Genomic DNA, 26,392 nt, shown 5'->3' with positions numbered 1-26,392 from the left:
CACCTCCAACATTCCCGAAGTTTACCGAAGTTACTCTGTGTATTCGCTTCCGCCATTTGTTTTCTGAGTGTTCTTTCGGCTTCTGTGACCGATTAAAGGTGGATTTTCGCAAATCTCACCCAACGGATTAGTATATCAGGGCGTATGTGGATTAAGTACATATTAGAGATGCTAAAAAAGCAAAAATGATTTGAATACGATGGATATAAGGGGTGATTTTGGATGGTGGAATAAGCCATCCCGATTTGTGCCTTGTGAAAACTGATCATCTGTTCTGCACTGGCTTTCCTGCCCCACCACAGCCTGTTTTGTTAGGCTTGTCATGTGCGTGGTCTTGTAAAGCTCACTAAGGAGCTAAGTGACTAATCAAATCATTGCAATGGGTTCAAGAGGAACTGGAGTACCTGCGGATAAGGTAAATAAATAAATTAAAATGTTAAAAAATGTGTTACGACTGTGAAGACAAGATTGTTCCATTGTCCATCGTCCACGTCAAATATGGTAAAAAACAGACAAATGCATGTAAAAAAGTCATCCATCCATTCAGCATGACTCTCATTCTAATTACTGAATGCTGATGTGATTGATTGTCAAGAGTCCGATGAAGGAATGTCATTGACAATGTGTTAAGTAGTTCAGATTGCTGAAATTGTTTAGATCTGTCACTTGTCACAATCTGTCACAATCTCGTCTTCAATCTTATAAGTGTAACATCAATTGTATTTCTAACTTTGTCGTCCTTTTTATCAGTTCTGTTTCAGCAGATTCTCTGCCTTGGCAGTATCACAATGAACCAACTAACTCTGCAAATGGTGGGACAGCCTGTGACTTTGAAACAGTTTAAATTTATCCTTCGTGAAACTGATTCTGAGTAACACACACGCTGCAATGAGTGTCTTCTTAATTTATCATGTACACAGTCATTTCTACCTGGCAGTTTGTTTTGGATGGACTAATCTGACCTTTTCAACTTCGACTTGTCTGACATTATTGATGGGTGAATAATCCATGTGACTGTGGTTATTGTGTCCTCCACCCAGCAGTGTAACTTGGACAGGTTCATCCTGGAAACTTGCATAATGATCTTGTAAATAAAGTCATGTTTCCCTGGGGGGCAGTGCCTTGGAAAGTCGTATCACAGTGGGAGTTGCTGCTAGTTCATAATTGGGTGTCATGATTTAGCTGACCATCACCATGGTAACTCATGAATGATGCAGTGTAACTCCAAACAAGAAGGGTACACATTTATGGATAAGGAAGCTTGTTGCCTTGGTAAAATGTTCACCTTACAAACTGATACTGTGATAAAATTGAAATGAAAAAAAAATGTGTTACGTGAACTGTCTGCATGGTTAGAAATCAGTTGACCTGAATCTCTGTGTTCAATCTGTCATGCTCAGCCCATCTTGTGACATAAGGCTGTCTGTTTGAGCTTTCTGGGCTATAGATTGCCCGTATTTACATCGTAGGTGGGGATGAACTTTTGAATTTAAAGTCCTACATACATGTTCCTCAGTTAACAGTACTTTACAACTCTAGCTCCCAAAGAACTGTAAGGTCTATTCACTGTGCAGCAGTCTGCATATTGATCGCAATGCATGATTCAGACTAACTTCAGAATGTCGTGGAAAGAATTGATTTTTGTCGTCACAACTGTGCACGGCTGGGGAAATCATCGTGTCTCTGTGATTTACATGTAAATTAGAAAAAATGCTTGTGGTATTTTTCATGTGCTTCCAAATAAAAATCCATGGTGAAAAAAACAAACATGCGGCAGTGTTTACCGTGTAGGCTGTGGGTAGGCCTATTGTAATGTTATGTATGTAATTGTATTGCATTTTAATCTGGCTGTATAGAACTTGTGTAGACAAAATGCTATGCCTAGGCGTGTGTGCTTGGGACATGTGTGAGTAAGAATTTATATTTACATGAACTTCCTGGAGCCTTTGTTATATATTTCTCACTATTCTAAACTTATTTCTGCAAGCAGATGACCCCTGAATAAATTTCCTGTGTTGATCAAAGTTACGTCATATTTTGAATTCTCTAATGTCAACAGGCCTACTGAACTCATCACACTTGAATTAAAAAAAAGCATTTCTCCTTGCGGACAGTATTTGAAAAAGTGGACAGTTGTGACTCAGTGTACCGGTAGTCATTACTGGCCAGAGCAAGCCTGGCATCCAGCCTATGTCTCCAGTATTTTGCCTGTGGCAGGACCTTTTCCTGAATGCAGAAGAAGTCCTGCCCTTCGTGGTCAACTGATACAATGCCCACAAATGCCGACAACTCAATTCTCAAATTAGACACTACTATTATCTGTCTACTCAGGCAGATTGAGTCTAATTTCATGTTATCGAAAAACTCTATATTTATGCATAGTTGTCCTCAGGTTTTGTCAGGTCCTTGAGGAGAAGACAATGCATATTGTCCCAATACACCAGAGAGATGTCCTGCCTTATTGTGCTTTGAGGCTTGGAATAATAATGTCATTAATGTAAACAGTTGTGAAAATTCCACGATCAATTGAGATGGAACTCTAGCATTGTGATAAATTCTTTATATGGTTCGGTTAACCCTTTGGCAAATGAAGCGTTATTGGTGTTATCTTATTTTCTTGGTGCTTGTCCATGTAAATACCATGGTTGATTGACAAAATGGATGGTACATGTAGATCATTGTAGATGGTGGCATATCCCTCATTTTACTGACAACCCCCTGGGAGATGAAGCCAGGTCACAGAAGTGTCATCAGCCTGACAAGAAAATTACATTATGCAGAGGTCAGCCAAAGAATTGGTTGATAAGTCCGTCAATTTTTGGGGGGTTAGACTGGAAACAGTCTTAGTGTTATTCTGGTCAGGCCTGGTGATAGTCTGCCTATTTGCCTGTGCAGATGTTTGTTTTAATGATGCCTGTGGTATCTTTACCCGCTGTTTATTAAGGATGCCAGCTCACCTCCATACAAGTTGAGATAAACTCTCAACCCTCACAGTTTTGTATGTTACTCACACCTTGAATCAATCTCGTGTAAAACCTATCGAGAATTCTACAAATATCATACCATGGAAGCTTAAACATTATCATCGACCAGGAGACTTTGATGTGCTCTCGCCATTAGTCACTTCTGTCTGCTGTTGGTTGTTCCAATTCATTGCTTAGTGGCACTATTTCAAGGAGTCAAATTTGTGCTGTGCCAGTCCATGATGGCATGATGATGCGTCTGCCTCTGATAATCCCATTACCAGCCATCTTGTGACTGTCTTGACCTTTCTATTATTCTAAAGGGCAGCAACGCCTCAAGCTTATGTACTATAGCAACGAATCTGTAGGCTGGAATATTGTGCATTTTACGAGGCTATCAGCATGGTCAGCACACAGTGTATGATTGAGTGACTGTATATGGTAGTCAGTTCCACAGACCGTGGTGTCTTGTTGTAGAGGTCCAGAAGTGAAGGCAAAGAGAATATTTTGCCTGGATCATCGAATGTTACTCATTACAAAAGATTCTTATAATATAATACTAATAGTTTGTGTCAAATCATGCACAGCAGTGTCTGGCTGTTGTTACTGCAACTCGAGCAAAATGATTTTGCGTCTCATTTTTGTATACTGGATATATTTGGGTGGCGAGTTTCCATGGAAACTATTGGCATAAGAGATGAAGCAGTTGTCATTAGGCTGCCTGGATAGAAGATAGGGACGAGCAGTGACAATGAGACAATAGAGACGGCATCATAACTGCCATGGCCAAAAAGCACATGTATGGTTTAGTCTTCTCTCACTCCTACTGTTTATTCTAAAGCTACAATGAGTACAGTCTCAGCAGGCAAGAGATCTTTGTGACATTCAGCAGGGATTATAGTCGCATGTTGCATCAATTTAAAAATTGATCGTTTGTGCAATGCTTCGCTGGCTGCTCTCTTTCCTCAGTCACTTCTTTGGGATGTTAATGGGTAATCAATAAATAAATGATGAATAAATACAAAGATTTTTATAAATTTGATCGTGTGTGAATTGAAATGAAATGAGTTTCATTTGGGACAAGTTATCCCAGTCCCATAGTATGGCTCTGTGAACTGAACAATCCTCCACTGCATATTGATTCGATTTGCCTTCAATCAACAGGATAAACTTACTGACTACTGTAGAGAGTATCTTCATTTGCTCGACATAACATGATCTGTAATAATTTCACATTGATTAGTCGCGCTCTCTTCCATCATTTGATACACCATGTGATGGGTTATTTCAAGCCACGGGATGAGATCGAAACAACCTGCCTTAGGGAATAGCGTACATGTAGCATACTGCCTGTATGTATACTGTACAGCGCTATCGTAAACCTACGCTTATTTCCTAGCACTAGCGGAGTCGTTATAAACACATGGTGTTGGCTATGATGAATGTACCATGACATATAGATTTCTGAGCAAAAATAAAGTGGATAGTGCGATCAAACTTCCTTCGCTTGAGGTGTACAATTGGTGTTGTTGGCTACACAACTACATTTGTATCACTATTTGCCGATTTAGAAAATTCCTTGAGTTTTCCAAAACAGTATCTCGTATTCCCATACTAAGGATCTGATAGCATGCAAACCAAAGGAAGTGCTCATGACCTTTCGAAGATGATGACTCAGCACAGCCCTGGCCTGCATCAATCAAATGAACCTTGCACATGCAAACATGCAACACTCCGAATCAATCCGAAATCACCGCAGACGATAACTTATCCTACGACAATAAAAACATAGACGCTGTTGAAATCAATTATTCATCTATCGTCAATATCGATGGGAATGCGAGCCCGTTTCTCCACGAATGTGACCGAATCCCTACACTTGTCATAGTCACGATTTCGTTGAGTATTGACCCGACTTGATTGCTGGGACAGTGTTGCAAATTGCATAAGCAGCACTTGTGTAGAGATGCGAGCCAGGAAATTGCATGGTAGTGTCCTGTGGGCTTAACAGGGAGGGGTGGGGTCTTTATTATTTTGCAATCATAAAGTGACTTCTGTTGGGAAACTGCCCTGTTCAGTCTAGGATGTTTTATCTGAATCATTGTCTCTAAACTGACACCCTCCCTGAGTCTCTTGGACCAACCCCTGCCCCAAAGAAGTATTAGAAATTCATGATGTGACAATCGTACAAGATTATATTAAGTGCAATTGTTAGATTATGAGATATGCAAGTCTGAGACCACCAAGTGAGTTTGATTGAAGAGGTCAAACCAAGGCCAGTATCAATCATGTATACAAATCATGGTTGATACATGTAAACCTGATATTTTCAGTTTCTTGGCGCTAATTAGATTTCAGGCAGATTATTGAAGTCCATCTCGTTTCTTGTCTCGGGTTACTCACTGCACTGCCTGAACTCAAGCACATGCTTTGAAACTATCATGTCATGCTACATGTATGTGTGGCATGTGCATAAGTGTTTAGGTCTGAAGCCATGCATTTGCCATTTTCAGTTGTAAATCTACTACATCTAGCAATGAACTAAAATTTCCAATTTCCCTTGAAATGTGTTCTCCAATGACCCAGATTCTCATGGACAGTGTACCATCTGACGACTCTCAGTTCAAGTTGGGGCGGGATTGTAATAACTTGACTTGAAGTATGGTACACTGCCACTTGTATTTTGTTTGGAAATTACTCAGACCCTGAGATTGTACTTTTGAGTTGGTTGCCTCTTGATACTCTACACAAGAACTGAAGAAGTAGCCAGTATGGTTTGTCACAGGAACTATTGGATGTCACAGAAACTACTTGATGACTCTGCGTAAAATGGGTCAAGGGCATGCCATGCCAAACTATAAGAAATTGCAATCTGAACTGTCATTTCTACCGGACTATGTCTCTCGAATATACTCCGCTCCAGCTCTCCAGTCAATCCATGTCCACTTAGGTACAATACCCATCGGACACCCTGTCACAATTGAAGTTGTGATGGGACACAGCGGTATCAGTTATCTTCGCACATTCTTGACGATGATTCTGAAGTGGTTTCACTACTTATGCATGTTTGCGTAATCAGCTCGAATGATTGGGCGAAGGCACGACTCTGTCAAGATGAGTCAGTCATAAAATATCATCTGATATTGAAAATTACTTCCACCCCAAATGCGTTTTGAAATCGTAATGCAATTTGCACAGCTCTACAATGTTATATTCGTGATTTTATCAAGACGTATTGTCATCTGGAAATAACTGGAATTGGTGAATTATATATTTCTGGCGTCGGAGGTGGAAACCGTTGTAAGAATCTGATGGGGTGTGATGGAGTCATCATAGTTTGCAAGCTGATGCATCCTTGAAAACCAATCATGTGCATGCAGCTCAGAAACTCGTCATCAATCAGACTTCATGCTTCGACAATTAGAAATAGAATATTATTTTCGCTTCACATTCGCTTACCATTTATTCAACAAAAGGATGGTTCAAGAACGTTTTTAAACTGTTTTTTGCAATGATAAATCTTTCTATATCCTGATAGCCCATAATGGATTGGTGATTTCAAAACGCAGATGACAGCTACATGAGATGGCATCTGTGCGCCTAATCACTTACTTGCAATACAAAGTCCACATAAGTTGTACTTGATCGTTACTTTCCAATTAGTCATGTGTGATATGAAAATTCATGTGCTGGTACTTTTAAATTAGTTTCATTTTATGTGCCTTCAGTTTGCCATTCAGCGCAAAGTAGCCACAGAAATAGAATATTTAGTACGTCGGTGATGCAAACTGTGATGATGTACGTGTATGAAATAAAGTTGGCGACTATTATATTTGCCTTTGGACATTGCCGGCAGTCTAGGGAGTGGAGTATGAATCCGCCCACATCTTCCCAACTCAAATTTGTGCTGCATTATTATGAAAAATTCAGCCCTCGTCATGTTTGCTAGGTGCTCCAAGCTCTCCGAATAGTTCCAATGTAATCTTGAGTATAATGATTTTGACCTCTTTGTCAAATGGCAACTTAGATGACACTCGTTCTTGATTTCAAGTGGAGATATGTGGAGTTTTGTCCTTGAAAGTTAATCATGAGGATTTGTCATGAACCTCATCGTGATTGTCATCACTTGCTTCCTGCATGTTATCTCAGCCTCGCATGTCACATTGAGAATGAGATCACAATTTTCTTCACTGATTGGAGTCGTGATTCAATTTCATGTTGAAGGTGGGAATATCATGCTGAGTTGGATGATGTTAATGTCACAATACTTACATCACAATTGTGCTGTGTAAGCATCTTGGTGAATTTGCTTACATGTGTCGTACCATCAAATGCTTCTGTCTCTATACTGACATTTTCCATTTGTCCGCTTACAATAAAGTACACCTTCAGGCTCCTTCTGATAATACATGTAGTAGTGCGTCCGTTTATATACACCGAGACAATATTGGACTCCGCACTGACACCACTAACCTCGTCACCCGGTCATACAAGACAATTTGCTTCTTGATCGATCAGATTATTGGGAAATTCTCCTGTAGCGGAATATAATGACACGGCTAGTCGAAGGCCACGTGATGTCCTCATAAACGAATTCAGAATTGTTCATGACAAAGGAAATCGATCAGAGATGAACGGATCCTTGGCCATGAATTTGGCCAGATGTGTTGTGGTGATTGAGGGCCTGGCATCTGGCCGTTACTGGGCGGCCATGTTCCATAGGGTGTGAATGTGATGCTGACATCACCCTTCAAACTTTGCCTATGCTAAGCCACTAAAGGCACTCATTCTATCTCTAGGCTATGTCTTGTCAGACAAAGAATTATAAGTATCAGAAGCTTATTAGGCTCAGGCTACCAAACATGTCTTTGATTGTGATTACAGTCAAGGATTTTGCCTCAGGGAAAGCTCCTCTACAGTCTCAATTGTGACCACCCTCGAACATGTTCCCAGAATCACATCGTAACAATATGGATGAGGAGGGTAGTGTACCAGACCCCCTGATAGAGGATAGTCCCTCTGTTGTCAATGGCAACAAATTGATAGAACTTGGTGTGAGATCTTGATATGATATTGTACATGTAATGTTTGTCTTCATTCACTAGTACATTTGAAAAACGATAATTAGGCATCTCATAGACACCATGTCTTCATGATAAGCAAAGATGTCATAATGAAATCCACTTATCAAAAACCCCTAGTATAATACTGGGAGTCTATCTTGTCTGTGATCTTGTTCCATAACAAGATTTCAAACGAAACCGAGCTTTATGTTGACTGTTCATTGATGTTCTCTTAGGATGCCTACAAAGGAATATGACAAAGCCAACTCTGTCATCATCTGTAGACATCTTTCTTTCATATCTTAAAACACATCTTTTTCCTGTCTGATACCAAATCTTTTGTGACTGTATTTGTCATTTATTGCTGTGTAGCCAAGCCACTGATAGTCAAGGGAAACAAAACCTATCGAAAGAAGCCTGAAAAATGTCGCACCAAAACCTACCAGTCTTGCCAATCACAGATCCTGCTCGATTCCTTCCAGCAATGCTTTGTAAGGCTGCGCTATGCATCTTGCGTATAGCGATGTAGATCTGTGCATAGCGGGCTGTGTAGGTATTGATCGTAGCCCCAGCATCAGGAGGATACATGAGGACATACACCACCATCACACACGCTAGATGATAGCGAGTAGAGCTACAGAGCTCAGGCTACTGAGGCTGTGTGTCCTCATGTCATGGTCAATCACTTGTCTTCATCACCATATCGTTTCTCTCAAAGCATACTAAAATCTTTCTTCAAATCTCACATAAGATAACCTGATATGACCTGATATCCTTTTTTTCTAATTGTCATACACTTCTTGTATTTCCAGATAAATCTCCGCTTAATATTGGTTAGTGGTAAAACAAAAGAACTGCTGTTCTCCCCGAATGATTCAGCAGCGGATATATCACAATTTATTTATGAAAATTGGCCAGAGGGTAAGTAATGCTGTCCCATCTTCAGGGATTTGATTGATATGATCTTAACTTTTTGAAGAAGCAACCTTTCTCTTACTGGTACAATATGACAAGAGCTAAAAGTGCACAGGAGCATTTTATGCAAGACATCTGTCAAGTCGCTGAGATTGTGGTACCTCCGTGGAAAGCAGGTTGACGTCGATAAAAAGAGTTTTGATGATAATGATACATCCATAAGTTGCAGGAACTTTTTCCTTGGCGACACCGGAAAACCTCATTGCTTGTGGACGATTTAGCAATAGAATTGAATGTTCCCTTGCAACCATGGTTTCAAGCCGGGTCTGTCTAATGTACGAACTTTAAAGACGATTTTAATAATTCAGGAGAAGAATTAACTAAAAGCTTGGCTGTCGCATTTCACAGCCATTTGTAAGCGGATGCTGGCCCTATAAAGACCTGTCGACGCCAAGGATGGGTAATTTGGGAAACGCTCCAAATTCTTATCATTTGTATGCGTAGCCATTTCATGTTGTCAGACCTTCTGGGTTCGATATACTTTATAAACTAGATTGGTTCTTGATTTTCTCTCAAGAGGGCATAGCAAATCAGATGATTGTTAGTGCCAAACGATATCATTATGGGATGGTACCTTTGGTAGCTCAAAGGCCTGGTTATCGCTTAGGTTCATTAACAACTGTCCGACTCCTGGGTGAGTCCTTCCAATCACAAGCAGAGGTGATGTCACAGGTCATCTTATAGCTTTTGTTGGCTGTGTAAATGACCTCAATAATCCATGCCCTCTTCTGAGACAGTTTGGAACCAATAGACTAGAGTGATGACGAAGTCACATGAAATGTCTATGCTACACTTGATATGAACATGACAGTCACACACACGTTGTTTTTTCCGATGTGAGTATCAGATGATGCAAGATAGATCGAACTTGTAGATCTGTATTATATGACGCATGATATCAAGTCATATGAAACCGTCAGCGCATACTAGATTCATTCCATGATCAGTTGCTGTGCAAAATTTGTGCCTTTCTGATATCATGGATTTTGTGAGATAGGCTGTGGGCAAAATCCAAACACGAGATTATTATTGAATTTGTGACAACATTTTGGGAGGCAGAGTAAAAATTGCGAGAGAGGGGAAGGGGTATTTAATAGGGTTTATGAGAGGCTGTATGGACTTCATTGGTGCTGTCGTACCAGTTCGGGAATGTCGGGGGTGGGGCTGTTATGGTCATTGGTCACTCATGAGTCATAGTCTGCAGATATCAAAACACAAATGGAGGTCAAACATTTCGTCTTAGATGCAGTGTGTATGTCCATGACATGAGATTACCCCATGTGTGGCCTAGCATTGTCATCATCATCCATACATTAAAAATCGCCTGCAAATGTTGCAAATGATTTAAATATCTGTATTAAACCAAACACAATGGAATGTGAAAAGCCGATTAGGTGATTTCCGTGTGGATTTCTCCAATTGCACTTGAGGGAAACTCGCGATTGTTTGCTGAAAAGACCGCACAATGGGAGCTGGTGGAGATTTGTGATGGAGACAGTTGCCATTGTGTTTGAATTGGGAATGATGAAAAAGCTTGTTGTGGTAATCAGGAATTCCAGAATATTTTAGCCTCTGGTGGAGCATCATGAGTTCTGTCAATAAAGGTGCCATAAGAAATTAAAATGATTGGTCGGGTTTGGGCACTACAGTGACCTCTGGTGCCAGAAAATGGAACTTAATTTGGAGATTTCTTTCAAAATCAACTCTGAGACCTTTTGGGTCCCTATGTTTGTATTATGGCCTCGGTGAACATTTTGCTGTGGAATTGTAAAGATAAAGTCTCATAGTTGTTTGTGACCCTCTCTGCATGCAGTGAGTTAAAGGCCTTTATCTAGGGCTTCAGAATTATTTGAGCGATAGCCAGAGACTGAGCTTGGGCCATTTTTTTAAAAACCTCCAGGAAACCCACAATCATCATCCAGAAACCATGCCATTTCATTCAGTGTTGTATTGTGAGCTTGCAAACTCCGCAGTTCCCTGATATTATACCAGCCTAATTCTATGAGTAGGCTGGGTAACCTGAGCTTTGGTCTTTGTCATGCAGCGATCTGGTTGTGATGCTGGAAACCTCTGTATAAAGACGCATCCAGGGTCATAGGCTGTTGCTTATTTCTTTGATGTCATCATTCACTGCATGTTGCGTGTCAGTGCGTAGATTCTGTCTGGTTTGTAATACTGATAAAATCACTTTGCATGAGGTTTCGAGGCTGATTTTGAGTTTATCGTTTTCGATCCTGCGCTAGTTCACCAGGTACCATGGTTACTTATGCATGGAATTTTGAGAACATGAGAACATCATCTCAGAGGGGCACCCATCGATGGTGTTTGGATCATGTCACCTAGTCTCCTCTATCACCAAAAGTAGCTCATTAACTTGCCCAGGGCTGGCAGGATGTGTTGGAACCAAACCTAAAGCTTCCAAGAGTCATCGCTGAGACTCGGAACCATCCGACCACGCCATCACGATCAAGGAACAGTTAATTCTGTCTTGCTATCGAGGCTTCTTGAGATGTGATTCAGCAATCGGCTCAGGATTCAAAGCAGACTCTTTCCTTGCTTTCCCTAGATCTAGAGCTCTATGGAGCAACCAGCAATGTATTGGCTATGTGCGTGTATCGTGCAAAATGCAGTAGGAAAGATGTCTTAGAATTGGCACCACAGTGCCGATGGATTGGTTTTTCAGCAATTTTTCTGCAATTCTGCAACTAAATTAGCATGTGCTGTTGGTGAGTTGTCAACGAGGTATTTATAGAGGTGGAGTTGGCAAGGTTAAAATTAGGTTGCCTAGATTTAAGCGGGCAACACTGGTTGTTGCGTGACCTTTTACAATTTTACGATTGCTTGCCATAGGGCCAATTCTACATGACACTTGTGGCGGGTTGTGTGTTTGGTAACTATGGCACTGGGTAATCCTGTATTTGCTCTCTCTTTACAGAATGGTGTGACGAACAATTACCTCCCCATAACATATTACGATTAATATATCAAGGTAGATTTTTACATGGGAATGTTACGTTAGGAGGTACGTATGAAGTTGAGGACCCTGTGGAATAAAGTTCCAGGATTGTCAACTTGCCGTTGGCATCTGTAGTACTAAGATTTTTTCCACCCTTGTCACTGCAGCAAAAACAATCAAAGCAATGTCAGTTGATTGCTTTATGCAGATTCATTATCGTAGTGAGCCCTGGATTCGGTCACCATGTGATCTGTTTTCATTGCTTCCACCGAGGGTATGGAAGCGACTGACTCTTGACAGGCAAGTCATCTGCTAGAACCTGTCTTTTTTCTCATGCAGGGGTTGATGGAAGCTCTCATTGTGTAATTTCGTTTACTGTACCTTTCGACACCAGTGTAGCCAGTATTGAAGAGGAGCTCAGAGTTGTACAAGGCCAATGGTTAAAGGCAGGGAGTCAGCAGTTGACTCATCCAGGTAGCCTACTAATGCATAATACCATGATACACAAGGCTGATGCACTGTGAGAACCTCTACCTGTGGTCATGGTGGTGGTCAAGGAGTGAATTTCAGACTGACCATACTTTGCCTAACTCCCCAAGTTTCTCTTTCAGCTTTACAGCTTCCGCTCGGAAAAACGACTGTCATGCATTTGGTGGCTAGGGAACATTTACCTGAACCTAATAATCAAGGTATGTACGTGCACTGTTGACCTCTCAAGGACACGCAACTGGTTCAACAATATTTCTTTGAAAATTGGAATATAATTGATAAAACCCAGTAGAAAAGCTGTCATTTCTGACAGCTGGGATAACAGATGAGGTGGGCATTCAGGAAAAAATTAATTTGTGGGAAAAATTCTGTTATAGTCAGACGAGTCTGAAGTCAGTTCTTTAATATTCAGCAAGGTGTTGGGCAAATATGCTGTAAATAACGTTGCTGCTCGAGTTCTTTATACATACAGTGCTACAAAATAAACAGGTAGTTAGAAGGTAGATACATATTGTGAAAGCCGTTTTCCATGCTGGGGTGGTGGGAACTTGCCATACCTTCATATTCACGTGTTACATCGCACAAGTATTCAAGTCTTACAAGACAAAGGTAAAAATAAACAGCCAAGCTAACCAGATCACACAATGTAGAAAATTTGAAATATGGAAAGGTATTCTACAGTTTTATGCTCGGCAAATTTAAAGACTGATCTTAATGTCATTCTACTCCTGACCCTAGACCTGTGTGCAACTGAAAGGATAAATCGGCATTTGCTGAGCACTGTATTCTGACACCAGCCTCTTGAGAACTGAGAGAAACACTCATCCTTTGCTGCATCATAATGCACAGTGATCGGATTCCTTGCTTCTTTCTAGAAAGCAAATAGAGAAAAACACCGACTTGTCCATCGCAGAATGACGAGGCATTGTTGCATCGGGATACTTGACCTGTCTTGGTCATAGAGTTGGACGCCTTCTCTCCCATGACATCACTGTTGATAACAAGGCCACAGATGTTGTATTGTTAGATTTTTTGCCATGTCTAATTATCCGTCATAGTTTAGATTTTGTTTGTTTGGATTGGGTGGGTTGAAAATTCACACAAGGCACAGCGCTAGCAACACATTTTGTTGTTGATATTTAATGTAAAACCAAGGAGTGCATTACTACAGCCTCTCAGAGTGAGATTTCTTTCTCGCTAGCGTTGACAATCGTGGATCGTATCCCATGAGTCATTGGGATCATCTCGGCAGCCGTGGTGATGACATCATTATAGAAAGTGTGCGTCTCCCTTTGTAGTCTCAGCGAAGAGGATTCCTGTGTCTTTGTGTTCTGTTATGTTGATAAGAGTATTATGTGACTGTTTGGAGACATTCTTAACCCTAAAGGTCTCATAAACCCCTTTGGTGTCATTTCACCTAAAGGATACAATGAATAGTGAGTCACATATGGAGATCTTATAAAAACAGAAGCTTATGTTAGCACAAAATAAAGAAGTTGTTGTGTCAAGTACATCTGTAATTTACTGAAAAAAGCTGTTGTCTGTTTGATATATGATCCCTTGTTGGTCAGGTGCATTCTTGAAAAGCTGAACTGTTCAGTGCAACCTGACCTTTCTTTATTGTTGCTTAATAGGTTTAAATGTTTTTCCACAATGAATAGGAGACAGTGACTTGGGGCTACTAGGAACTGTTCTCTATTGTCATTTTGGAGAAATGATGTCAGTCAGATTCCTTCTCTTGTCAGGATGTTATCAAGATGAATGATGAAGTTGAGCGACATTTCATATTCCTAGAAATGTTAGTTCTTTTGTTGTGCTACATTGATACCTAATGTTGTAGAAATGCTACTGTTCTTTCATTAGGAAAATCTAAAATGTCTTCTTCTCAATTTCAGGACAATTAAAGAAAGACAAAAATGGCGAAAGTGCTTGTAGTAATTGCTGTAACATACTGTGACCAAAGCTGCTCGATCATGGATTCCGATGGAATGCTCACGTGCCTCTTTTCACCTGCACGCTGCCACTACCCGTTTCTGAATGTATCAACCACCAAACAACGAACAACCCACCAGTAATTTATATGGATTAAGAATCGGCAAATCAATGTGATGTCGCTCGACAATTTTCGTTATGGAATTACAGTGTAGTCATGAGGACTTGTGGCATGGATGCATTGGAGATGACCTGGTGCCATGTCTGCCAGATACTGGCTTGCCGATCAAATCGTACCCTCTTACCGGGGTACTGGCTGGGGTGCTATGTGACTGGTACTATAGGCGGCCAACAATACTTGATGAGGGGCATACCAGGGGGACCTATGATAGGGCCCATCTCTGCGTATCGCCCAGTCATCAAGAACCAGTCAATTTCTTGCATAACAGATGCAGACAGCGGCAGGGCCGACCAATGGAGGAAGTTTTCTACAAGTTTGGATCACGTCGGAAAGGAACAAAAACAGTTTAAGTTGATTGCATCAGGTCGGAGTGTACATCTCGTAAAAGATATCCCTGTAGATTTTATATTGATGCCTGCATCTTGATATGCAAGCTAGAAAATGACAATCCCAGTGACCTTGACCTATCTTAGAGGTAAAGTCAGGGTTGAGACCTGGTCTTGACGTCAACGTCAAATCTGGTCTTAGTGACTAGTTAGGCCTGGAGATACTTGATCAGTTCCATGCTCTATGAATAGGTGGCGTTGTACTTCATAGAGTCGGGAACATGCCGATTGAGTAACGTAACTTAGTGGTGTATAAACTTCTAAGAATAAGCTATCCTCACGTTATTGAGGATAAAGACTTTATCATGTGATCGCAGTTGTATCGAAAATATCAAAATGAAAATAATGATTATTCCTTGTACAGTTTGTGACGTGTTTATGATATCTGAAGAGCTGTCTCAATTTGATGTAGATATGTAGATGATGGGGTTCTGATGGATGCATTCTTATGCTGAGAAAGATAAACATTGAAGAAATGTGGTACTTTATCTGTGTTCTTCACTTTGGGCATACTGGGCTGCCATGATGCCTGAAACTATTGACGTTGTGGGCAACAGATTTTGACTCTGTTGGTCATGTCAGTATTCAATACAAAGTCCCCAATGATTATGAAGAGTAGAAGAAGAAACATGAGCCGTGAAATATGTTTACCTATAAGGCTGAACATCTATACATATGTACCAAGTTCTTCAATGCTTATAAGGGCTGGGGATTTTTAAAGAAAGGTCTTTAACTTTATCATGAGTATCTACATTTAAACTGTACCTTTATTCCAATTCATCAAGAGTTGCAATGAAATGAAATGATATTCTATTAGATACGTATAAAAACACCTTCGTACGCACAAGCTATATAAAAACGTGACAACATGTCAGCTAGCAGCTGCATCATTGACTTGCAGAGGCCAGTTATTGAAAATCCATAAATACATTTCCCTGTACCTTTAGCCTATCGACTGGATGACTTACCAATTATCAGTGGTCATTGATCAACCTGTTTGGTCCTACTCCTTCCCCAGATGAGCGCTGGGCTTTTGTTGGCACTGCTGATGGGGGGAATGGACTATGAGTCAGGTCTGTGTGTTGGCTGAGAAATTCAGTCACAGACCACCGGGGGGGAAAAATTGTCCCAAATCTTTTGTGGTTCTGGGCACTGCTGTGGGCTGTGAATATCGACAGTTGATCAGATCAGATTGGGCTAATTCAATTGAAATATTTGGAAAAGACCAACACAATTTCAAACGTTTTTATGGAGGTTCCCTATTTCAACTCTTGTTGAACTGGTATATTGGACATTTTAGTGTTAGGTTTTTTAACCTGTCGGAAGTTTCAAAGGAATTTTAACTAAAATGTTCATAGAAGTTAACTTTTATTTTGGGTGTTTACTCGGTCAAATTTTAAGCAGGTCACTGTAATCTAGTTTATGGCATAGTCTGTACAAGTGTGTATGTGTAGGTGGCCTTCTTAAACGTTGATAAGAGATAGAGTTAAGTGTTCTTTTCAGGCCAGGGGAAATCAGTGTTATTTTATTGGTGCGTTTCATTTTTCCCCATCTAGGTGTTTTCTTCAAATTGAATGATTTACAGTATTGAGTCTTTACTTTGTGTTGCCTGCAAACCTTGCCTTTAACTGGACCGTGCCTCAGTCTGCCGACGAAAAGCATAAATTTACACGTTTCAGCAAACCAAAAGTAAGATGGGTGCAGACTTGAGGCCGAATAGTTTTGCTCATCATTGATTGCAGGAAGCGAGGATGAACACTTAGAAAATATGTGGACCTTTCAAGCATTTGTCCGTCTTAAATTGGGCAAGTTACGAAACCGAGATATTTCTCCAATTGGAAAATACCCTAAACTTATTTCGTTGCGTGCCATAATGGTCGGCAGAAAATACTTTCAGTTTGAGATTTTGATGTCAACACATTTTGGCAAGTTGGGGAGACAGTGATGAAAAATGGGGCTCGGAAGGAAACAACACTTTACTGGGAAAATTCAGTACCTTTTGTGACAATCATTCTGTTGGTGGCCTTACTTGCCCTGTGGCTGTGCAGAAGAAACAGCCAGTGGAAGGATCAATAACCAAGTCCTGGAAATGTACAGAGTGCACATGTTCTGTTGAGAACTTGCTATTTTCAACATCCAAATTGGATGGAGGGATTTAAGTTTTGTTGCTAATGGTAAAATAAAAGTTGTCATTTCTGCCTTGTAGGTTAAAAGTTCTCATTTTGTCACCACACAAACAAGAGAAAGTCGTCGTTGTCAGATTTGACCTTACATTTTGGCACAGCTGCCTGTTTTAGTCAATGCACGATTCAATGGGAGTTTGGCCCATTTTGATAATCCAAAGAGTTGTACATACTTGTTAGATAAATTATATTAGATTACAAAATTGCTTGAAAAAATTCATTGTTGATGCATGATGGGAATCCAGATGGTAAAATTGTTCTAATTTGTTCATCCTCTCGGAAACAAACTTCATATTTAGTCAGTTGTGCAATGCCCTTAAGACAGTTTTCCCATCATAATGTGCTTGTATTTCAATAATTGATGTATCAGCATGGCTTCGTACATTGGGTATCATGTTCACCAATGAACAAAGGGACTCTCTTGGGTGGCCAGCAGGCGCTTGGTTGACCTCAACTCGGTCATTAAATGCCTGATCAAAATACAAGATGTGGAGTGCACTTACGGTCAGTTCTGCTGGTAACAAGTTGACCTCATTTCTGAGGCTAAGTACAAGCAGTGCCATCTGGTGCAATGGCATGGAACTTCTGAGTCCCATGAGGTCATGCAAACTAGATATCTTGGTCTATTTCTCACTTCAGGAAACTCTTTCTTCAGGTCGCTTCAGAATTATTAACATAATGACCTTGTTACTGAATTAACACCTTCAGGTAGATTTATAGATATTGGTTTCGACACAATTTGATATAATTATAAGGAAACCCATTCATTTCTTGATGTCTCATTGTGCTATGTTTCGTTGACAAGCTGGCCTGTCTATTGAACTTGCAGTGCTTAAAGTTTGGTCAAAGTTTCATAAGATATTTAAGATAAACATACTTAAAATGGTAGACAGTCATGTTGTGTTGGACTAATAATTTAGCTACCAGTGACCAAGTAATCTTCAATTCTGTAAACTCTGGCAATGTGGCTAACATGTTTTGTGAATCACATTATTTTTTAGTCGGGCCGGGAGATCTTCGAACTTGGATGTGGGTCCTTTGGTCAGTGTTGTCTGAACAAAGATCGTGGATAGTCGCCATAGATGTCACTTGTTGCAAAATTTTGGGTCGATTTCCGTAAGAAGTAGATGATAATTGTAATTTTTATGGAATTTTCAATTGATTTATTACTGTGCGTCCATGACTGTACGTTGGATTTGCATTTGTTCCAAAATGTCTAAGATGTACTTCAGATTTTGTATTTTCCTTCAATTTAACTGACGCTGCCAGATGTTCTGTTGTTATTGTATCAATCTGTGGCATACCTGGTATGACAGCAGTGAATTCTCGACAGAAATCTTAAAATCGGTTCTTCATTGTTAAAATCTGGAAATAGTTCCAAGTTATTGGAACAATCAGGTTGTAAACAGGCATGTGAATGGCAATGGGTGATCAAAATGTTCGGATGGAGCTCAACCCAGGTGTAATCGTAACCGAATACTGAATTACTGTGTAGACACTATTTAGCTGGTTTTGGTGTGTCTGCTTCACATAGGCCTATTACATGTAATATAGGCCTTTTGTACAGGCGCCCTTCACCGGCTTAAAAGCATCTATACAGTATGTAGCAGCTGTACATTGCTGGGTATTTTTGTACAGGTTGTTTTGGTGACTTCCATAAGATAGTGGACGCTGATTTGGTTATAATAATTCTGTATCCGAGCTGTAAAATTGAGCAGAAATGCATTACAGTGCACAGCAGCTTCTGGTGATTTAATACGGTTGCATCGAGTCGGGTTCACTGGCACTAAACGGGGCGGGGTAGTTGTAATACTTTATGATGTATGAATTAAGTGTAAATAATATGCATGTTTTGAACATGGTCTGATTCTTCTGGTGTATATTGTACTATAGGTAGAATAAAGTAGTCATGGTATGCTAGTGTCTTTCTACTCTTGTAGCGGGGCAATTTTTGTATTCCCCATTCTATCTACATTAATCCATCAGATATAATATCACCCAAATATGAAAATTAGTTGTATTATTTCCCCTATCTTATACTGCAATTGTTGATAAAAATCAGGTTCGATTATCATTATTGATACCATCTACTCGAGGTAGGCCTACATCGAAAGTTTATCATTGCCTCTTTAAAATTCGCTTCCAATGCAATAACTTTTGACTTTACAGTATATCTGTCTGACTTTTTCATCCGATCCCTGAAAGTTACGTCACGTGTTCTGTCAAGTGATAGTTATCATCAGATCGTCTGTCTGTTGTTGCAGGCAGTCTCATATGATAAATGACATAAGAAATTATCTAACACGAACTCATGGTTTCTAGTATAGAATGACATGGCCAATTACAGGACACTTGTAAGGTGAAACTTGTTATAATATTCTATAAAAGTGGGTGTAATTTCAGTAGTATGAGATTATGTTCTGAAATTTTACCAATTCAGGAAAGATCTGCAGTGGTTTATTCCAATTGGTTCAACATCCACAATATAAAACTTGTAAATCTCGTAAAGTAGATTTAGAGGTAAGAAGTATCTCCTATAATCCGGCATCTGTTTGTTTCCCTGAATGTAGCATTTTGGTACAATTTTGAAAAAAGTCAAGCTAAATGCGAAAAAAGTTTGATTTGATAAAACAAGGGCCTGTTTTGTTTTGTTGTTTGACCTTATCAAACATGCTTGTCATAAACTAGACCCAAAACAGCAGTGAAATATCAATTGTAATTTCACTGCTGTTTTGTGCTTACTTAGGGTAAAAATATGAGTTTGTTTTGTTTCTGTTAGTTGCATCGACGTGGATGAATTATAAGAGACTGTATGTTTTATTACATTATAGTTTATATTATCTTTGTTGTAGATCTTGCTCCGTCAGTATTTCGTTTACACAATTATTCATTTTCTGTTGATTATTTTGAAGTATCGGGAAGAATTCTAAGATTTTTAAAAAGAGATAGGCTTAATACATCTCCCTGTGTGAACCGTATTTCAAAATGATATGTACTTATATTTGCCCTTGCGTTAGATTACTGAGCCATAATTTACTCTTTGAAGTCAAGGATGAGAATTGCAAAGAAATAAAAAATTGCCATTATCACCTGATGCCACCATTTCATATTGGGTTGTATCAAAAAGTGCAGTGGCTTGTTCTTCCATCAAAAGTTGAAGATGTCTAGGATCAGCATTCACGACCACCTTTCCACCTTTCCAATGTTTTGATCAGAAAATCACTATCATTGCCTTGCTTTCTGATACGTCCTGTACCAACACATGGAACTTTTTTCATCGTGGACTTAATTGTCAGTGACTTGAAGTGCAATATGAAAAAATAGTCTTAGTCTTCATCTAATCATCCATCTTCAAAGGTTCGAATTTCATCAAAAATTCTCCCTAGTTTTCACATGTCCTCTGGTTTCATATCATTTATTCTAATCTATTTTCATCCTGGATTCTTAGGTGTTAAACGCTTTGTTGAAAGTCGCTGTGAAATCTCTGCATAATACCGTACTAGCGTTTGTGTTGATTTATGTAAATAGAGCAGGACTTGCCTACCCTGGGATATCTCTGGTACAGAAATGTCTAGCAATCATTGTTTTCTATTTAAAAGAGATTGCTTTCTTAGTATCATTGTACTAGTCATAACAAGTCCAAAAGATGCCTTCGGGTAGACCGAGACCTGAGTTCGAGGGACTTAAAAACACCCAAGGTGGCAGCTGTCGTAAGCGGTCCAATACAATAAAACTGCCCATGTCAGTTTCACACACAGAAGGTTCAGTATCATTGTATAGGACATCTGTAAACTTACCCTACCAATGTTTTGTAGTAAAGTTCTCATTGGATTAGTTGTTTGGTTGTTGCAGTGAAAGTCCTTAGACCTCACAACTGATGGTAAAGTCCGGACCAAGATGCCAGAAAATTGTTTCTGTCTGTTCATGACATTTGGACATCTCAAACTTGTCAAGCTTTCATAGGCCTGTGTCAAATGGATTGTACAACTTTCTGATGTCCAAACTGCCATGGATTTTGGACAACTCTACTATCTATAGTCCATGTACAGGAAAATAGGTTTGATTAATGGTTCTACTTCAATCAGGGAAACTCTGTATAAGCCAAGTATATATCCCCCTATGAATTCATCAGTAGTGTTTCTGTATGAAAGATTTTTACTCCACTGTTAGGGCACATCTTAATAGTACACTACTCTTTCAAAGGTATTGTTTTCAACTACCAGAACATTAGAACAAGGAAAACTACATTTTAGCAATGAGATGTATCAAAATTACAATGCTAGTTCAGTGGAAAGTTTCCATAAATTTTGTGTCACTTTACAATGGACACTAGAGTAAAGAATGTTGTACATTGCCTATAGTAAATGTGCAGCAATCTTGGCTCTAGCTAGAATGAGTCAGAAACCTTTGTTTTCATATTGTAGTCTTGCACTGAATGATATAACAAGGAGCTTAGTTGAGCTCTCTGAGACACTTTGATTCATAGACACAAGTCACTTGTAAACATAACTGTGAATAATAAAAATATTGAGATGGTATTTATATGGTGTCTTCTGAGTTTTATTTCGGACCACATGATGGTTGTCCATTCTCTTGGGAAACACCAGAGCATGTCTTCTTCATCGTTTGCTGTGCACTTACAGCTGTTATTCTCCAGGGAGTATTTCTCCTCCAAGGCGGTAGAGTGTCATTTGTGCCACTACAGCTACACGATGTCTCATTGGCCAAAGTCATACAGGGATGACTGTCTTGCTCAAGGCCACTGAGATGAGCTTCAGAGCCTAACCCACGACCTCCTGATTATGAGCCCAGTATTATGCCACTGGATTGTACCAGAGCAAGTAAATAGGGATCATATGCTATTGGACAACCAACCATCTGGTGCTTATATTGTCCCAGCCTGATCCTGTAGAAGATGGGGGCACTATCGGGCTGACCATGAATGAGTCTATGTTGATGACCTACAAATTCTGTCATATCAGATAAAGAGCGCTTAATTCTGCCCAACATGGAGAATGCAAGGATATGTAGACTACAGCATGTAATCTTAGTTGGGGGGGGAGGGTCACAACCTCCTTGTTGACAGTGTCACTGGTAACAGGTTGATCACGGGGCATTGTCATGACAACCATGGAGGTACTAACAGCCTAATGCCAGGCAACAAGCTTTCACCTGATAAATACAGGGTCACAGCCAGCCTAATTGTGTCTTCAAAGCAGAAGGTTCACAGTAAAACTGTCCGTCCAAGTCAAACATATGGTTTAATTCAATAACCATTGTCCAGGTAACCAATGAAAACGTAATACAATTTTTCATGAAATTCAGCTTTATTTCCCCACATATGGGTCATAGGATTTTAGTGCATGAAACATTGAAAATAGTTGCACATCAAGAGGATTCTAACTGATGGAGTTTGCCTGGGGTACAACCAAGAAGTATTTGTCCCACTCTTCGTTGATGGCATTGTACTCTGCTAAATCTCAAATTGGGGAATGGATTGATGGCAATATCCCAGACCCCACTGACACAACATGTACGTATGGAAGAAAATTTAAACTGGAGGAAACACAGGTCAAGTCCTTTGATTTAGAACTTGAGGTCAAGCCAAACTAATGTTTGTTTGCACGATTGAACCAACTCAAAAAGTTCTTGTACATCCCATTACATGTAAAAAGCCAGGTTGCTTGTGACATGGCTCTGTGGCATAAGGCCATGCAAGTCACCTTTTGCCAACTAACAATATTTCGAGGAACCAGCAAGGTGAAAGAAAGTCATAGTAATAATACTATTTCACAACATGCAGAAAACTGCCAAAAACTACAACAATTTAGTATAAAATCTTCATACTATTTACAAACCATAACACTGCCTTTCCGATTGGTTCATTCACACTGCAGGCTTCACTCATTGCAAACAGCCCAATGTTAGAAATGTTATTCACACAATTAGTATGCTACATCACATCTAGTGAAAATAACTAAGGATTAGAACTAAGAATGTAAAAAACTTGATGAGATTAATGAATTTTTAAACATGGTCTGGACCCAATTTCTCAATTGGCGTTAAGAGACATTTCCTTCAATACTTTTATTTGCAATGGTAGCATTAGGTCCGAATGCCAACATTACAGCCAACGTCTACTGAGTAACCAGGTGCAGAATGATACTTGAAAGGACACCTCACATTTCCTACTACACTTTTAAAAGTCACACCACATAAAACATAAACCCTTTTGATTTTTTCTCAGATACAAATGATAAGGGAAAGTTACTCTGATTTCATTCATGGAAGAAAATTGCTCTGAAATTATCAACGGAGCGGAAATTGTTGGATTTACTGGGATACTGATTGGCAAAACTGAAGACAAATCTTATCAGATGGGGCTGCTGACAGTTCAACAAGTCAGTGAAAAATTAACAATATTACAGGCACAACTTCTACTATACTAACCCCAACCCCCACCCCTTCACTTCTAGTTCTACTCTGGAATATCACAACAAGATGACATCTATGTAAATGCTAACATGTAAGATTGGTCCTGAATTAAATTTAAAAACAGCAGTGAAAACATACAGACAATGGATACTGCTCACCGTTTTTTCATGCCCCCAAACCTCCCTTGTTTCCAAGATCACACCATCAGAGGTCACTGAAGGCAACCAAAGATGAGATTCTACTACACCTCTTACGGTGGGAGGGCATTTAATGAGATCATAACAGAAATCAACTGCATCAAGAAATAACCTCAACTGCATCTATTGCAGACAGCAATGACTCTCTTATGTCTTTCAACTACTACAGATGATTCCCAGGACGTAATGGAGGAATGCAGTCACATCAAACATGGAGGAGGATGCCAGGAGGGGGGGGGGGGGCGGCTAATTCCATGATGTCAGACAGAAGAGAACTCTTGTCAAAATTAGCCATCCACGTCAAATATCCATGGTAACAAAAAATGGTGCAGTCAGCCTGGGAATCATCTATTATATGATCTGGAGGAGTCCATACACTCATCTGACAACATACTCAGTTATTTCAATGTTCTAATGGACAGTTAGAATATGGACAAGATATACAGATATACACAACAAACAACATGATCTGAATAAATATCATCAAATGCATAATCATCAATTTGTGATCTCTTAACATTTTCAGAAGAAAAAAATGCCCCACCAGAATCGTTTGATGGAAAAATTGGCTTAAAGTTCTTTCATTTGCATATACAACACATGTATTGTAGTGTGCATACACAATGAACTGGCACAACATTAAATAGGGTACCAGCAAATATACAGCTGTTGCTATTAGGCACTGACTCCCACTGGGGTATTGCAAATGTTGTGACAGAGACATGGACATCAATTTCGTTTCAACTTTGGTGACCTAGAGATAGTCCAAGCTGACACCCTATCCGTCTACAAATGAACACCTTTCCATTTTGTTCCTTGCAACATTATCCCAGGTGTTAATTCCTAACACCTCTACAGTAACGGAACTGTCAAAGGGTATACTCAAAACTATTGTCACATAGATAGACAGACACAATTTTGTTTGGAAGTTTCTCGCCGATATGGCATTTTGAAGATCAAGTGAAGTCCAGCTTCAGTTTTTGTAGCTGCATCCTGTCTGGTCCCACACCTTAGTCTGGTCGATGGATGGGGATTTTTGGTAAAAACTCTAAGGCTAATACCTGAAAGAAAAACATGAAATGTTAATGCTAGTTCTTACATAGAGCTTTTATACTGTAGATCTGTATTTTTAAATGCAAACTTTCTCACCCAACATTGCATAAATTTCTCAGTAAGATCATTATGCCAAGAGGCATTTTGTTTTGCACATGATATTACTTACATATTCCATCATACTGCTACTATCACATCTGTGTTTTTCGAGTCTCCAGTGAAGACCAAGCTGGAAAAGGACAATTAAAATTATTTAAAAAACACGATTCAAGTAAGAAACAAATATTCTTCATACATGTACATGTATATAATATCAACCCTTTCATTACAAAAGAAAGCTGCCATGTCACCAAGAGACAGTCACTGAATCAGTTTTCATGCATCAAATTAAGAATCAACTTAACATTCTTTGGGGACGCATTTTAACCAAGCCTTGAGTTCTTTTCATCTCAGCACTTCAGGTAGTTCTCCCAGCTAAAAAAAATCTTCCAATATTTACATATTTACCTTGTTGTATAAATGACTATTTTCCCAATCGAGTAATTTTTCTATAGAATGTCTTGTCTGAAAATGGATAAAAGTTACTTACAATCAATCAACAATAAATGATGACAAGGCAAACGACACTATTTTGCTTTCAATTGTTCACAATGAACTTTGAAAGCAGTTTACTTGTAGAACGCAAAACTCCACGTTTTATCACTGAAAGAAATTAAACAGACAAATATCAGTCTGCATTTGTGTACCTACCCTTTTGCTAAGGCATATGACTGGCCAAAGAGAACATCCCAATGTACAGCAGCAACATATACACCCGCAAAACAGCCATTTTACATTCATTGGTAATGTTTTTTTCAACACACTATTTAAACGGTCCATGGTGGCTTTGAATTCTTCCGGGCAAACCTTGGCAGATAATCCTTGAGGGAAATCATCACTGAATTTATTGCTAAGGCCGAACCTGAAAATAGTCAAACAAATGGTGGGATGCCTGGTCATGGATGGTACCGCTACCGGTAGGACTGCAAGTAAAGCCCAAATTCAATCTCAAAAGTGCAACTACAATTGTACCCATAGTTGCAATACAGTATAACCAGGAAATACTTGATTGTGCATAGATTAGAATAGATAGTGCAACAATGCACACACTGGTGCATGCAATAATGCATAAGGGGCCTAATCACAATGCAACGCAGTGTAAATATTTCTGACAATAACAAAAATATCAGTGCTTTTATGGGGGCTCAAAAACATGCTTATTTGGGCCATAATAACGATGAAAATTGGTACTTACACTGTGATATTGCCAGCTCCTCTAATTATAACAGGATCTGGTACTCTGTATAGGATACTATCGTCAACAAACTCAGTTTCTTCGTCGTCATCTTCTTCGAAAATCGTATCGAACATATCAATGTCGGCCATCTTTCAAGAATGAAATTGCCCCTTGAGACAATAGAAATAGGCCTATGAATAACTTATCTCGGCACCTAATCGTGTTTTAGACAGTTCTTATAAATGGGTGTCCACTAAATTGTTCAATTAAATGTATTATGAATATTTTGTGACAAGTTGCAAC

General features: G+C 39.5%; 2 protein-coding genes across 2 annotated transcripts; one reads left to right on the top strand and one right to left on the bottom strand.

The window, feature by feature from the left end:
* Nucleotides 1-57: 57 nt before the first annotated feature.
* On the top strand, nucleotides 58-21,670 carry LOC135493145 (ubiquitin-like protein 3). Its single transcript, XM_064780117.1, has 5 exons — nucleotides 58-415; nucleotides 8,839-8,947; nucleotides 11,937-12,023; nucleotides 12,569-12,646; nucleotides 14,342-21,670. Exons 1-5 carry the CDS (start codon nucleotides 380-382, stop codon nucleotides 14,401-14,403), a joined length of 372 nt encoding a protein of 123 aa, XP_064636187.1. The 5' UTR covers nucleotides 58-379; the 3' UTR covers nucleotides 14,404-21,670.
* Nucleotides 21,671-22,436: 766 nt separating this feature from the next.
* Nucleotides 22,437-26,246, bottom strand: LOC135493870 (cysteine-rich hydrophobic domain-containing protein 2-like). Its single transcript, XM_064781502.1, has 5 exons — nucleotides 26,108-26,246; nucleotides 25,564-25,774; nucleotides 25,321-25,377; nucleotides 24,983-25,042; nucleotides 22,437-24,821 (listed from the first exon to the last, which is right to left on the bottom strand). The coding sequence occupies exons 1-5, from the start codon at nucleotides 26,236-26,238 to the stop codon at nucleotides 24,771-24,773; spliced, it is 510 nt and encodes a 169-aa protein (XP_064637572.1). The 5' UTR covers nucleotides 26,239-26,246; the 3' UTR covers nucleotides 22,437-24,770.
* Between the last annotated feature and the right edge of the window lie 146 nt (nucleotides 26,247-26,392).

This window comes from Lineus longissimus, chromosome 9 (genome assembly GCF_910592395.1).
Source record: "Lineus longissimus chromosome 9, tnLinLong1.2, whole genome shotgun sequence".
Taxonomy (NCBI): Eukaryota; Metazoa; Nemertea; class Pilidiophora; order Heteronemertea; family Lineidae; genus Lineus; species Lineus longissimus.
Note: the sequence above shows the minus strand (reverse complement) of the source record. Positions and strands in the feature narration are given on the sequence as shown.

What these genes read in the sequence shown, in the direction of transcription:
- LOC135493145 (XM_064780117.1), top strand. Translation starts at nt 380, where the DNA reads ATGGGTTCAAGAGGAACTGGAGTACCTGCGGATAAG. An exon ending in CTGGAGTACCTGCGGATAAG is followed by an intron (nt 416 to 8,838) that starts GTAAATAAATAA and finishes TTGTATTTCCAG; the next exon opens with ATAAATCTCCGCTTAATATT. An exon ending in TTATGAAAATTGGCCAGAGG is followed by an intron (nt 8,948 to 11,936) that starts GTAAGTAATGCT and finishes CTCTCTTTACAG; the next exon opens with AATGGTGTGACGAACAATTA.
- LOC135493870 (XM_064781502.1), bottom strand. Translation starts at nt 26,238, where the DNA reads ATGGCCGACATTGATATGTTCGATACGATTTTCGAAGAAGATGACGAC. An exon ending in GGAGCTGGCAATATCACAGT is followed by an intron (nt 25,775 to 26,107) that starts GTAAGTACCAAT and finishes GACTATTTTCAG; the next exon opens with GTTCGGCCTTAGCAATAAAT. An exon ending in ATAGTCATTTATACAACAAG is followed by an intron (nt 25,043 to 25,320) that starts GTAAATATGTAA and finishes GTCCTTTTCCAG; the next exon opens with CTTGGTCTTCACTGGAGACT.